Source organism: Neopsephotus bourkii, unplaced genomic scaffold, assembly GCF_033783945.1.
Source record: "Neopsephotus bourkii isolate Nb327-2 ecotype Australia unplaced genomic scaffold, CSIRO-AGI_Nbou_v1 NB_379, whole genome shotgun sequence".
Lineage (NCBI taxonomy): Eukaryota > Metazoa > Chordata > Aves > Psittaciformes > Psittacidae > Neopsephotus > Neopsephotus bourkii.
Genome location: NW_026900884.1, coordinates 992,621 through 1,008,539, shown reverse-complemented (window position 1 = coordinate 1,008,539; position 15,919 = coordinate 992,621). Strand labels below are relative to the sequence as shown.

General features: G+C 40.5%; 1 protein-coding gene across 1 annotated transcript; it reads left to right on the top strand.

The window, feature by feature from the left end:
- The first annotated feature begins 1,942 nt into the window (after positions 1 to 1,942).
- CEP55 (centrosomal protein 55) lies at positions 1,943 to 15,919 on the top strand. Its single transcript, XM_061348963.1, has 8 exons — positions 1,943 to 2,353; positions 3,450 to 3,734; positions 6,197 to 6,262; positions 6,814 to 6,955; positions 9,012 to 9,328; positions 12,735 to 12,806; positions 13,707 to 13,826; positions 15,390 to 15,919. The coding sequence occupies exons 1-8, from the start codon at positions 1,964 to 1,966 to the stop codon at positions 15,594 to 15,596; spliced, it is 1,599 nt and encodes a 532-aa protein (XP_061204947.1). The 5' UTR covers positions 1,943 to 1,963; the 3' UTR covers positions 15,597 to 15,919.

The following is a 15,919-nucleotide window of genomic DNA, read 5'->3' as shown; positions in this document are numbered from 1 at the left end:
GACCTATGACGGACTAGCTACCCAAGGCTATGAAAAAACCCCAGTACCTGTAAACTGACACCAAGTTCTGCGTTGCTGCGCAAAACCAGCACTTACTAATGAATTCCGGCAACAGAAAAGGCACAGTGTAAAAACGAGTGTACGTTTTTGTTTTGGTTTGGTTTTTTGCTATTTTTATTCTTAAGCTGCATTATTAAGTCTTGCAAGTAACCAAGACAAGAACAAGCATAGAGCAACACGAACATTACGCACAAATCCAGTACTCAACATACATCACATCTGCCTCTTGGTATACCAAGGTATTGCATTTCACCATATCTTATGATTTTTTCCCGTTTATTTTTACAACTTCACTGTGTTTTCAGCTTGCCCCCGTGTCAGTCTAGCATCACGAAACGCCTAGTCTTAAAAATAGTTTAAGTGCTCCCCCTTCAGTTGCACTCTGGGATGACGACGTTTTACACAACAAACAGGCTCTGCATTTAACATGCTGAATTTAGTAGATGTCGAGAAAATTTTTAGATATATATGCATAAGTAGAATTTTAAGATATATATGCATACGTAGAAATGAAACAGAATTGAGGAAATATATGCAAAACAAAAAAAAAAAGTGAAAAGACCCTCTACTGTTTGGATGCCTATAAGTATTTTAACATAGACTCCACTGAAATTAAACTAGGCAAAACTTACATGGTAAGTACAAGAACTCTTTGATCTAAGTGAGCCCATGTTCAGCTTGACAGCTGTGGACCAGATGCAAAAAAACCCAAGCAGTGCATACCACTGCAAGGTATGTTTTTAAGTAGAGATGAGACAGAAGCCAGCAAGATGGAGCAACGTGAGTCATGTGCAGAAAGTTCAGCCTAATTTTTATATAGTTACATGAGAAATATCCAGCTTAATACTTCTGAAGCCAAGATGGACCCTGCTTCTTTTCTAAAAGGATTAGATTTTTGGTAGCTGGGGAAGAAAAACAGAATTATAGAACAGTTTGGGTTGGAAGGGAGCCTCAAAACTCATCTCGTTCAAAGCCCCTGCAATGAGCAGGGACATCTTCAACTAGATTAGGTTGCCCAGAACCACATCCAGCCTGGCCTTGAACATCTCCAGGGACAGCATAAACACCACCAATCTGGGAAACCTGTGCTGGTATTTTATCACAATCATTGTGAAAGAATTCTTCCTCACATCCAGCCTAATTCTCCCTCTTTTAGTTTAAAACCATTACCCCTCGTCTTGCTGCAACAAGCCCTGCAAAAAAATCTCCACCTTATAGGCCCCTTTTTATGAACTGGAAGGCTGCTCTAGGTTTGCCCCAGAGCCTTCTTTTTCTCAGTCTGAACAACCCCAACTCTCTCAGTCTTTCCTCATAGGAGAGGTTCTCGATATCTATCTAAATTCAACATGTTCAGGAAGGCATGAATATAAAGACAGAAGACACAGCACTGAGAGACTGTCTGCCCCTGGCACCCGGTGCCACTGCCCTTCCTGCCCAAGCAGCCGGTACACTGAACACCCGTGGGCAAACCACATACCGGCAGGCAACACGGGGGGGCGCTCATCTGCTACCACCCCTTCTATGTCTGCCTTTTACCGATGAAACGGAAACCCGCTCTAAAGGAAAACTATGGCCCCTCGGAGGTAAAGCAAACGCCGCCCCACCGCAGCCCTCGCCTCACGGCGGCCGCCCGTGCGCCGGCACAGAGAACGGAGGCGGAGAGAAGGCAGGCCCATAGCATTGACCAGTCGAGTCATGGGCCTCCTCTCCAGATCCCCGAGGAACCCAGCAGCACCAGGCAACGAGCACCCAACGCCAAACAACTCATGCCCCGTCCACGCCTGGTCTCCCGGCCCCCTCCGGTCCCTCTCTTGGCGGAAACGTTCTTTAACGCAACCCCCATACATTTGGCCCATTGAAGATGCCGTAGCCTCGCTTCCACTGTGCGGCGGTCCGGGCGGAAATGACGATCCTGGTAGCCGCGGGATTCAAACTCCCGGAAACGGAGCCAGGCAGGAGCGGCCGTCGCCGGGTGGAAGCCCCGTTCCCCGCCGGGACCCAGCTCGCCCACAGGCCCGTGTGTGCTTATAATCCGTGCCGGGTGTCACGTCCCGTCTACAGAAAGGGCTGCCATCCCGTAACGTTTGGTTTTTTTTATAGGTGCTCAAAGATGAACTCCAAGACCGCCAAGGATATAATAGTTGGGAAGTGGGGCTTGAAGTCGGGTAGCTCCAGAGGTGAGGGTGAGCTCGAGAAGTGCAAGCAGGAGAACGCTGTCCTAAGGAAATCGATGGAGGAAATCGTTAAAGGGAAAAGCAGAATAACTGATCCGGAAAGAAGCGTGCTCCTGGAGGTGAGGTGATGTTTGACTTGAAGTGGCTTTTGTGATGGTCTAATTGTGTATGGCTCACATCAGTCCGTGTGTCCCACTTTAAGCAAGATGCCGATCTTTCATCTAAAGTTTAGTTTACTTTGTTGTCAATGCTGGTTTAGCTTGATATTTTTCAATGATGACTGAACTAATAAAATTACAGTCATCTGACAAGTCTGTCAAATATGAAGGTTTGAGGCCAGAGTTCCATTAAGGCCTTTCCTTACCTGTCCAGCTGTTCAGAACAGCTGGTCTCAGAGAACCATTTTGAGCACTACCTACAAAGAGCATTATGTTTGCAAACAGTTGCCTAGGACACATGCCAAAAGGTGCAAAGTATTTGCTTGAACTATGTTCTTTGTCAGCTATAGGCAGATAAAACTGCAGTCAGTTCACCACATTCTTCTATTACAACTTAAAGGGCTGAAACTAAGACACAGAAGCTTAAATAGTGCCCCAAGGCATCTCAAATGCAGTGCTAATGCTGTGTAATAATTACCTGTGCTGGAGGTCAACAGAAAAGAGAGTGCCTGTTGAAAATGTCTTCTAAAGCACATTTTGAAACTGAAAGGCCAGATAACTTGGAAAACAGAATCCTTCTGCTGAATGCTTCAACTTCAAATGCTGAACACTTTTGTAACTTCACTTGCTGTCATGTAGTTTGCAAGAAGGTCTGCTGCTTCTCAAAGCTAATAATAAGCCAAGCAGTGCTAAGAAACATCACCAACCACTTAATTGGATGTGTTTTACAGGTCTTGTACTGCTTGTTTTTCCAGGTTCATATACTTTAGTGATCTGTGTTCATATGCAAAACTCGGTACCTAACAAGCCTGTGGAATTTGGTTCTTTGCATTCTTTCCTTGTTTCATCTACCTCAGACTGCTTTTCCTGTCACTTGAAATATTTCAGATGACCACTGTAGTGTCATCTGTTTTGAGTAAGAAGTAATATTCTCAGCTAATTAAAGGTTAGGAGAGAACCTTTCAAAGTGAGTATCTTCTCAAACTGTTGTAAACTTGCTAATGCATTTGTTGCATAGACTAACACTCATTTGTGTCACTTAATTCTGTTTCATTAGAAAATACTTTCCCTTGAAAAAGAAAAAGAAAAACACAACCATCTTCTTGGAGAGAAGGACAAAGAAATCCAAAACCTGAAAGACAGGCTTAAGTCCAGAAACAAGAATAGTGAAGTCTCCTTATTACAAAGTCAACTAGAGGAAAAAACAAAGGAAGCAGAAAGGCAAGATCAGTTAATTTGTTCTCTATCAGAAGAAATGAAGCGGTTAACATGTAATTTAGCCACTGCTACTGCAAAATGTTCTGATCTTGAAAACGGAACTGGTACTTCTCAAGCATCTCAGGTAAGCATTGAAGAAACATTGGAATTTGTGCCCACTAAGCTCCAATATAAGATTTTGGTTATAAAATTTTGGACGGCTTTTTAATCGAGCTGTGTTGCATGCTGAAATATTCTTGACGATAGCTGCTATCCAGACTGAATGATAAATGAAGGTCAGGGAGCATGACTTCAGACAGTGCAGCTGGAGAGGGAATTCTCTAATGCTGTACTGTAGTGTCCCTTTTCAAGCTCACATGCAAATGGTATGACTGGTGGTACCACATGTAATGATCTGCTGTTGCTTAAGCAGGTATTGTGCTCAGACTTGTATGCTCAGTAATTAAACACACTGAGAAGGCAGCAGTAACAGGAACATGGGGCATTAACAAGAACAAACTGATTTCCTCACCTATTCAGCTTCAGTCATGAGAATATCTTTTTCTTTGTTCTTATGAATCCTCATTTGCTCCTTAGTTGTTAAAACTAGTTGTCTGTACCCTACATGACATCATACATAGTAAATCAATGTGACAGAAGATGACTAATGAGTTGCTTCTCTCATTTAAAGTGGTTAATAAGCATGGTGCCAGGCACTTGGCAGCTTTTACAAGTGCTTTTACTTTTCTACAGCTGTCTTTTCCACTCCTACTTGTCCTAATGTTCCAGAGAAAAAGTACTGGTATCTCATCAAGGGGCACAGGGAACTCAGTACCTAAAAACAGGTGCATGTAAGTCTTTTCCAGCAGATGGTGCTGGTTCTCTGTGCTTTGCATGGAAATCAGGTAATTTCTAGAAAATCAGCATTAGCCAAATATATAGCAAAATATCTTAAACTACTAATTTTCAATGATAATACCTATCTGCGTCACTTCTAATAATAAAGTATCTCAGAAAATACCACTTTAATGCAGTGTGGTTATTTTCAATATCAAAAGTTGAGCTTTGGTAGAGGATTTAAAATGTATGTTAATTTTCAAGAGATTTCCACGATAGTTTTGTCAATGAACTACCAGAGTATCTTTTAGTTTAAAGCCAGAATTTTCGTTTAACTTTTTTAATTGATTTATCAACAGAGGACAGCAAAATGTTACTGATGTTTTGACTGGATGACTTGGAATACTGGAAAGTCTAGCAATGACGCTTGAAACTGCTAGGTGGCACCTGAGCAGCAGGGATACTTGGAAATGACAGTTGCATGACACAATTTTGAGAGTTTTCACTGAGGCAGAATTTTACTTTTCATGGAAATAGGAAGCTAAATAATTGTAGTGTCTCTCAATCCTATTTTGATTAGGAAGTGCTGACATTTAATGGGTGCATTCAAACTTCTGTATTTTTTTCAGTTAGAAACCTTGTAAATTATATTAAAAGAAATCACAGGAGAATTTTGAGAAAATGTAGCTTGGATTAGGGAAGTAATCTACTTCTTTTTTTTTTTTTTCTCTCCTTAAAGTCACCTTATTTCTACACAATTTCAGAAAAGCTTTCTAGCATGCAGTGAATAAAACATGTCAGACTATGAAAGCAGTATAACTGTTTAACTGCTCTCTAGCTTTAGATGGGTCTAAAGAACTCCACCTCGTACGTTAATCACTCTGCTATGGATCAGTCTCAGAAAATCAGTCAGTATGTCCTTGTGGTTTCAGACAGGCTTGCTTGCTTTCCCAGAGCTTTATAATCTTACTGTTATCCCAATGAAGTTGTCCCAGTCTCCAGGTTTCCCCAACAATCCTATGGGTCTGGCTTATTGTCAAACTGGTAACCGGTATGAGGATATGAAAAATAACAAATGCCTTTTATGTGTATTTAAATAATACCCTAAATATCTTCATTTTTCAGCTATCCTGCACGCTTTGGGTCTTCCAAGATACCAGTTCAGAAAAAACACACATGACAGGCTTCTTAGTTTTATTGTAACTATGAGTTGCAGAGTTATGGAATAAATTAAATGTAAATGTTTATATCCTGTACCTAGCAGGAAACTTTATTTTAAATATATGAAATTATTTTCTTCATAACTTAGATCCTCTTTAGAAAAAAAACCCACAAAAAACGACTATGAAGATCCTTAAATTTCTCCTATTTGTGTGAGATTAATAGTTATTGACCTCATAGCAGCCTTCCAGTATCTGAAGGGGGCCTACAAGGATGCTGGAGAGGGACTTCATTAGGTACTGTAGCAACAGAACAAGGGGTAAAGGGTTAAAACTTGAACAGGGGAAGTTTAGATTGGATGTAAGAAAGAAGTTCTTTACTGTGAGGGTGGTGAGGCACTGGAACAGGTTGCCCAAAGAAGTGGTAAATGTTCTATCCCTGGCAGTGCTCAAGGCAAGGCTAGACACAGTCTTGGGTGACATGGTCTAGTGTGAGGTGTCCCTGCCCATGGCAGGGGGTTGGAACTAGATGATCTTAAGGTCCAGGACTAGCTTTACTGTTTCAGCCATCCATTTTAAAGAACACTAATGGGTTGCTCTTTGACTGCAGGAAGCTGTAACAAACAGCACTGGATCACCAACTAATCTTCATGAAGTTGAAAAACAACTGAAAGATGTAAGTTTCCTGTACAACACTGCAAGAACAAATCTGCATCAAGATGCATAAGAATGCCATATATGGTTTTAGGTAGTATGGGAACTCAGAGTAGTCCCTTCCAAATGGAACAAATCTGTGATTTAATCAGATGTAAAATTTGTGTCCTTGTTATTACAAACTTATGGTTGCAATGATACTCTTTTATTTTATTCCACTTTCAAGATATGTTATTTTGTATGTATTTTATATTTGAGGAACCAATCCTTCATAATCTGGGCATAACTCATGAAATCTTCATTTTTAAGTCATTTCCCCCTTCCAAGTAAGCCAGTCATTATTTAATATTGCTGCAATTTTAACTTATGCTCAGAAACCTGACTTATCTTTCCAAATGAAGATGAGCTGTAATTGTTGCACAGAGATTACTACATTTTGCAGCAGAATTAACTAGCTTATCTTTTTTAACTGTATAATATGTAACTTTAATATTAAGAAATAAGACTAATACTTTTGAAATCTGATAAATTACCAGAGGCTTTCTCATTGTTCTTCTGTTCCTTTTCATGAAGGCACTTGAGAAAAACCAACAGTGGCTACTGTATGACCAACAGCGTGAAGCATATGTCAGGGGCCTGCTTGGAAGGATCTTTGAACTTGAACAGAAGTCAGAAGTGGGTAGCCAACAACAATCTAAAGAATTCAGTTCTGAAGGTATTGACTTTACTTTTTTTCCCAGAAGTGACCCAAACCATAGTTACCTATAGAGTAAGTTTTCTGAAAACAAATTATAACACAATAAAACAAAATCAAGACTTTATTCTCAACATTTTTGTTTAATGGTAAAAGTTGGCTAAGTAACATTTCTTTGCTTCCTGTTATCTAGCTCTGTTACTTGATCAACAGTATTTCATGCTCTTATCTACTTCAGAGATGGTTTTTAACAGCCTTGACACTCTATTAGCAACCTTTCTGTTTGTGGAAAGTGTCGAGGCAAATATGTATGTGTCTCCCATCCTTCAAAGTACACTTTCAACCTACATAATGGATGCATTAAGGATTTATTAGCTAGGTGTGGATCAGGTTTTTTTAAATTTACTTGTTTCAAGATAAATATTATAAAAATGACTCAAGACTGCTGCGTTCTTCACTCATCCGAACAGTTGTTACAGAGCATGAAAACCTGTCATAGGTTTTGGCAGCTATCCAGAGGAGTGTTTTGCAATATAAATCTGGCCATCTCCACTTCCATGCTATGCAGCTCCTCAATAACGAGCACCCTCTCAGTACCACACATTCAGATTGACTTTGTGCTTGATCAGCATGTGGAATAATATTAAAATCTGGTTGAACAAAAGAACCAGAAGGATTTGGCTTGCTTTTCTTATTACCTAATTCTTAATTTTGTATGTGCTGCAACTGACCTGCAAGGTAAATTCACTAGAATTAGCATCATCTGGAGCAAGAATATGCCCACAGGTACTTGCCACTTAGTAATTCAAGTGCAGTGGCTTGCTTTCTGTATTACTACTTGAATCTTTATGGAAAGCAGTAAAATACCATAATCTTTTTTTGGTGCTGTTTAGAAATCCATGAACAGTATTTTAGAGGGAGGCAGACTGCAGTAGCTCAGAATTATTGCAGTCAGTTTTGTCATCAGAACAGCCAGGAGACTAGGAGTAAAGAAAGTTCCTCTCTTCAATCAGCTAGACAGTAGCAAAAATCCAGGTTCCTAAGAACTTAACTGTACAAATTGAAAGTAGATATGGCAAATTTTTCCTTGGAAAAAACTCCATGTGTACCTGAAAATCTTGCCACTCTATAAAGCACTATTGCTAATAAGAAGGTAAGGCCTAGTTTGCAGTCAAGGGGAGGAAGAATAGTCAAGCAAGGAACTCTTCCTTGTAAATTACACTTTGAAGAATGAGGTGAAGCCTTCAATAGGAAAATTAACAAAGTCAAGAAATTTGCAGTGCCAAAAATCAGCAAAGCCTGTGAAATTCTGTATTCCCTGTTCTGCTTCTAGGTATATTTTGTATTACCACTGAATTTCTACAGATTGCCTCTTTCTTTGCTTTTTTTTTTTTTTTTCCCCCCTATTTGCTAAACTTCTTTTGGGCCAATAGGCAGAATTTTTTTCAAACTCTGGTTGAAGTAACGGGCACTAGCCATGAAGCTGGCTTTTTAAAATAAAAGAATCCTAGTCCTTTCTATTTGCAATTTAGAAGTAAATAATGGCATACAATTTGAAGAAGATAGTCTGCAAAAGGTAATGGATTGTCTGGCTTTGGTCAACAGTGGTGAAATACAGCTCCCAGGGGTATCTGGGGAGGGAGTAATGCCAGAACCTTGGTTAAGGAGATTTAGGTCTGGAAGTGAGAATCTGATGTCTTTGCGCTTTGATTCCCATGCATCTGTGTTACACATGAGGCCGTATAAGAACTATGTGTAGTACATGGAACCTGTATAGTCACGGCAAAGGCTGTATTGTTGCTATAAGGGTTAGTGAAGGAAGCTGTAGCACAGAATACTATACACAAGCCAAGTTGCAGTTTACAAGTAACTATATTGGGAAGGAGGCTTTACTGAAAGTTGTTTTAGCTAATGTTTGGTACTAATCTGAGCTGTGTAATAGTCTAGAATGTCAATTTCTATCATTATGTCTTAAAAATACTGTCAAAGATTTGGTGTTCTGATATTTAAGGTGTGTTTTATTTTGGGTTTCCCCCCCCCCCCACATTACTATCTCAATTATTTTTGACTCTTTAAGGTCATCTACAAGAGGAAAAGCAAAAACATTATAACCAGCTGCTACTAACTGCTGAGACTGATCTCGAGACTGAAAGATGCACTGTAACCCAGCTCAGATCTGAACTTAACAAATTCAAGAAGAAGTATGAAGAAACACAACGAGAAATAATGAGTTTAAATGCCTTATTGCAGTCACAACAGGCTGCTGCAACCAAGACTCTAGAAAATGAAAATAAAATGAAAGAAGAGAAAGTGCAGAGATTAAAAGAAGAAAATGAAGCTATTAAATGGCAGCTCAGAGAAGAAAAGAAAAAGTCTGAAGATCTTTTATGTCAGGTAGGTGGATGCATTTGCAAAGAATCAAGACAGCTGAAAAGTCATACTGAATCAGAATGGACCATTCCCACCCTATCGACTGTTCTTTATGTATTGCTAGACTTAGGTCCTTCTCTTAAAACTGAATTCTGTAATATATTGGTTTGCATCAAAATCAAACTCTTGTTTGTTGTTTAAACAAGGAAACTTCACTTACTTGTTCACTTATTTCCCTGGTCTTGTGGGACACAAGAGGGAGAAGCAAGAGAATAATTTGTTCTAATCTAGTTCACCTTCAGGGTAAAGAAAAAGGAAAGGTAAAAATTCAAGTCCGTGCAGGCTACTTTATCATGCAGTCCTAACTGTGGAATATCACTGACATGTGCTGTCTCCTAGCTGCTGCAATGCACATGTGGCCTTGTAGTTTTACTTCCTGGATGAGCAGCTATGCCCCTGGATAGTGCCTCCAGCCAACGACCATGGCTGTGCAGCTGGGGGCTTTGGTTTGTTTGTGTTTCCATTCAGATGAGTTCCTGCATTTTATTCTCTATATAATGCCATGCATAATAACTATGCAGGCAAACCTGAGTACTAGAAAGCAAGGGCCAGATAAGCAAAGGAAGTGATGGACCGTAAGTTGTTTCTGTCTTGAAAACAGCTATGGTAGAAACCACTGAGCAGAGTTCTTTAGTTATAAATCTAAGGAGTGCCCCTCAGGCTGCTCAATACCTGCGGTTTATGCTGTTGCCAGATTTATTCTGCGGCTTTTGCATCAGATTCTAATTGTTCCGGAGACTATTGTGATGACTTCTGTTAAAACAAAATTCTTCTTGATTCTTCCTTCGTTCCTTCTCTTTTTGAGCTCAATGAATTTGACATCTCTGGCTGATAAGAAGTGGGAGAAGACATATATGACAGTATCACAGTATGTTAGAGATTGGAAGGGACCTCAAAAGATCATCTAGTCCAATCCCCCTGCCGGAGCAGGAACACCTAGATAAGGTTACACAGGAACGTGTCCAGGCGGGTTTTGAATGTCTCCAGAGAAGGAGACTCCACAACCTCCCTGGGCAGCCTGTTCCAGTGTTCCGTCACCCTCACTGAGAAGAAGTTTCTTCTCAAGTTTAAGTGGAACCTCTTGTGTTCCAGTTTGTACCCATTGCCCCTTGTCCTATCATTGTTTGCCACTGAGAAGAGCCTGGCTCCATCCTCGTGACACTCCCCCTTTATATATTTATATACACTAATAAGGTCACCCCTCAGTCTCCTTTTCTCCAAACTATAGAGACCCAGCTCCCTCAGTCTTTCCTCATAAGGGAGATGCTCCACTCCCTTAATCATCTTAGTTGCCCTGCGCTGGACTCTCTCCAGCAGGTCCCTGTCCTTCTTAAACTGAGGGGCCCAGAACTGGACACAATATTCCAGATGAGGTCTCACCAGGGCTGAGTAGAGGGGAAGGAGGACCTCTCTCGACCTACTAACCACCCCCCTTCTAATACACCCCAGGATGCCACTGGCCTTCTTGGCCACAAGGGCACAGTGTCGGCTCACGGTCACCCTGTCGTCCACCAGGACCCCCAGGTCCCTCTCCCCTACACTGCTCTCTAACAGGTCGTTCCCCAACCTATACTGGAACCTGGGGTTGTTCCTGCCCAGATGCAGGACTCTACACTTTCCCTTGTTATATTTCATCAAGTTATTCCCCGCCCAACTCTCCAGCCTGTCCAGGTCTCTCTGGATGGCAGCACAGCCTTCTGGCGTGTCGGCCACCCCTCCCAGCTTAGTGTCATCAGCAAACTTGCTGATAGTACACTCAATTCCCTCATCTAAATCATTGATGAATATATTAAATAATACTGGTCCCAGTACCGACCCTTGAGGCACTCCACTAGATACAGGCCTCCAACTAGACTCCGCCCCATAGACTACAACTCTCTGGCTTCTCTCCTTCAGCCAGTTCACAGTCCACCTCACTACCTGATCATCCAGACCACACTTCCTCAATTTAGCTGCAAGGATGCTGTGGGAGACTGTGTCAAACGCTTTGCTGAAGTCAAGGTAGACCACATCCACCGCTCTGCCATCATCCATCCACCGTGTTATTTCCTCATAAAAGGCTACGAGATTGGTCAAGCATGACTTCCCTTTGGTGAAGCCATGTTGACTGCTCCTCATAACCCTCTTATCCTTGATATGCCTTAAGATGGAACCAAGGATAAGGTGTTCCATTACTTTCCCAGGAATGGAGGTGAGGCTGACCGGTCTATAGTTACCCGGGTCCTCCTTCTTGCCCTTTTTGAAGACAGGAGTGACATTTGCTTTCCTCCAGTTCTCAGACACCTCTCCCGTTTCCCAAGACTTGGTAAAGATGATGGAGAGCGGTCTAGCAATGACCTCCGCCAGTTCCCTCAGTACCCTGAGGTACTGAGGTATATATACATATATGTATATATACATATATGTGCTGTATATTTGTATTTAAAAATATTCAGTACTTCCCTTCTTTTGTTTGGAATATGAGGACTTTGCTGCTTCCCCTGCATGGAGAGTTACAGTGTTACAGTGGTGTCTGCTGTGGTACAGTGGTACAGTGGTGTCCGAATATTCCTGTAAGCATGGTGTTACTAACAAAAAATCAAAACAAAATAAATCTGTTGTTTCTTCTTTCAAACACAAAATCATGACCACACATCTGCTGAAGAGAAACTGGAAAGTCCTCCTTGAAGGACTGTCCTCAGGGCATCCAAATAAGATAGACTTGCTGCTTGGAGAACTTTTGGGGTCAGTAACAAAGCAGTACAGAGCTGAGAATAAATATAAGAATGAAATTCTCATAGCCTACTTTGGTGCCTGGAGCAACAGTTTAGCTCTCAAAACGCAGGCTGCTTCTCTCTGGTTAATAATTATTAAAAGGGGGCTGTTTTGGGGGTTTGGTGGTTTTTGTTGGCTTGTGCTTTTTGTTGTTCTTTTTTTAGCTGAACCACAGCATTCGCTATAAAAGTTGCTACCTGCTGTTAATGGAGAATATTTTATTGTATACATTGACATAATCCATTATAGTATAGCACTTCCTGAGTCTTGAAATTGTTCTATGAAAAAAAAAAAGAAAAAAGCATTGCTTGTTTTTTATTAAGATCATGGCATGTTAGCACAAATACAGTTCTGTGTGCACATTTTTGTCTGTGTTAGGCAATTGCCTAAGAAAGTTAAGATTTTTGTTTCCTCAATGCAATAACTGTTTCCCTGGGAAAAACCCCAGGGAAGTACAGACATTTGAATTTGGTTTGTCTGTTGCATACCAGGCATACATTTTCTGTTGGTGTTGGAATGTAAAAATTTACTTCCACACCATTTTAGAGTCATTATTTGTTAAGCTTATTAACTGTTGTATATGGAATTTTGTTAAAAATGTTTCTCTTCCTTGTAGGTGGAACTTCTTCGTAAATTATTGCTCAAACAGCAGGAGGAGCACAGTAGGATAGCTTTGTTGGAACAACAGGTACCCCATTACATGCTGAGATGCTGATACTTAATTTGTATTATACACAAGGGCTTTCTAGACTAATTTCAAATTTAAGAGTGATTAATATATTAAATAAAGTAATACAGTTGAATATTCATGCCTAGTAATCTCTTGATGCTTCCAAAAATTGACATGTATCAAGACGAAGATCTATAACCTTTTACAGGACGAAGAGTTGGGTGACATGGTTTAGTATGAGGTGTCCCTGCCCATGGCAGGGGGTTGGAACTAGATGATACTAAGCTCTTTTCCAACCCCAATTATTCTATGAATCTGTTTTCTCCACAATCACTTGTCAACTGTACAGCCTCAGATTAGGTATGGGAAGCATGCTAAAACCAATCATCTCATTGAATTTTTGTAATATACAAATAATTGCATTGCTGTATTTTTCATATTGTCTATTTTTTTCCAAGTACATTCTTACCTCTAACTGATGTTATTTGGGGGGGGTGGGAGGAGTTTCATTTATTTTCTAGGCTTGGGTGTACAGTATTACCCATAGTTCCTGTCCAAATTACCTTGATACAAGAAAGATCCTGGAGTAGAAACTGTCATTTTTAATGAGAACTTACACATATGATTTTCTGTACAATGCTCAGCTTAAAATTGCAAGATAGCTTGAAGTGCGTTCCAACCAAAATAACTTCAAATTCCACCTCTGCTAGGGGAGATTTTCGTAAGTGGGCATGTATGAATTTCACTGTAGTGAAAGCAACAAGGGACTTATTTACTTTTTTTTTCTAGAATTACATTATAAGATATGATTGCAGAATAAAACTTAAGTATATAGAAGGGGACACCCCCTCCCCCAGTTCTTAATAATTGTGACCTTAATTCTTTACTTTTCACTCTGGGGGGGGTTGCCTGATCCAGATATGCACCACAGACTTTGAGAATAAACATCTTGATCAGCAGAACTTGCAGCATCAGTTAAACGAAGTCCTTAAGGAACTGCGCGAGGCTAGGGAGCAAATAGCCCGTCTGGAATCTCTGGTATGTATTGAATAACTTGCAGGTGAATTTAGTCCGGGATTTTGCACAAATATGCATCTTTTCACATCTTATTTAAAGTGTAGTGAGTCTTCTGTTCATGTCATCAAATATGCCCTGTAGGTCCTTACATCCTTTAGGTGTGTGTCCACAAGATGCAGAGCCCTAAGTCAGCTAGCTAGGCATCATGTTTCTTTACAGCATGTGTGCAGACCTAGTACAGCAGATCCAGAACAGTTAGGTTTCGGAGCAGGAAAAGTAACTGTGTTTTGTATCACAGTGTGTTATCTAGTTTTGCCTGTTGTACAATGGCAAAGCTCCATTATGCTTCTGTTCAGTCTTGCTGCTGGTGAATAGGATGGAATCCAGAAACATAGAAGTTGAATTCCTCCCCTCCCCCCCACCATCTGATGCAGGATGGGTAGGCCATTAACACCTGGGGCTTTTGTGTCCAAAAAGACAAGCTCCCTACTACAATGAATAAAGGTATTTGTATTGTGAGGACTCTGGTTTGTTTGCTTCTTATTATATAAGCCTAAGAAAGCGACCTAGACTTGAACCCTAAACTTAATTGAGAAATTTATAGGGAAAGATTAAGTATTAAGCAAGCCATCGATCTGTTTTGCTCTGCTGTATCCAGGATTGCGTAACCTTGTAAGATTAGGTGACAGTTGAATAAGATTGTCAAAACTTCAGTTCTAGATTTAAATGAGCTTCAAAATGGAACCCGTGACCCTCATTAGATCAGGTCTGGGGCCACTGTGATTTTTACAAAGAAGATAAAGGCAAAAGTTCCTAACATGTTGCATATGAGGATTTTTTCTGCAACACTGCCAGACTGCTTTCCCTTTTAGTTGTAGGCAACTTAGAAGTATTTTCTCAAAAGAGGAAGGGAATTGAATGAATCCAGAGATTCTGATGTTCTTCACTCACTTCACAACACTTCAACATGTGTTAGCCCTGGGAGAGCCCCACTTACTAAGATGGCATTCGCTGCTGCAGCTGCCTGGGGAGACCACTGGAAAACTTGTCTGTTGGGAGCAGAGCAAAAGTTTGGGCAGAGCAGGGAAGTTACATCTTTGAGTTTGTCTGTGCTAAGAAGGTGGAGGAGCAGCTGTGAAATGGATAATTAGGTGCCTTTTGCAGTTAGGGACAGAGTTCATGACAAGAACTTCACACATGAGATCAGAAGGAGAACTGAAATTATAGTAGAGTTTTGGGGAAGGTAATTAGGCAGTATCCTACATAGAAGTGATCAAGGCATCATTTTATTAAGGGAACGGTATGTGAGCAGGTAGGAAGATGGCTGGGGAAGGATTCCCAGTCAGACATTGTGGGCAAACCTGTTTTAAATAGTCTGCAGAAAAGCTAGCTGCAATCTAATCTACGTATGTTAGAATTGTACAACAGGCCCTCTGTTTTTAGCACGAGTAGTGTCACTGCATTTAGCCATCTTTAAAATTCTACCCGTAGTGCTGTAATACGCACAAGGCTTATGTGCCATCAAGCCTTAATATCTGATCAGTGCATGCATGCCCCAACCTTACACTAAATCTTCTTTTCCAGAAACTCCAGGAATCTGGACATACGCAACTGCAAGAAGACTTGCAAGTTGCATTTGAAGAGAAGCTGACCGTGTATGACGGAAGTCCTTCTCCAAAACATTCCAGCCTCCTTGATGAAAGTTTTCTCGAGTGTCCCAGGTGTAAAATGCAATATCCAACAAGTCAGCATAGAGAATTACTAGCACATATTGACTTTTGTACAGCTTGAGCTCCAAATGGACTTACTATATTTGCTTTATACCCAGTCAATGTGCTGTTCCACAAAGGCAAAAGATCTTTTTAAAGCTTTTTTTTGTTTTTGTTTTTGTTTTTTTTGCCTAAGGTTATATAAAGGGCTACTAGTTTTATAACACGGTTCCACAAAAACATCATAGTAATTTATTTAGCCTCGTATGACTGTTTCTGCAAAAAAAATAGCTACTGCATACTTGGTTGCCAATGGAAATATTTTTAGAATGAGGAATATCTTCAAATAGCAAACTCTACTTACTTATGGTTTTTGCACTATTAAAAATGGGAGCAGTAAAAGCA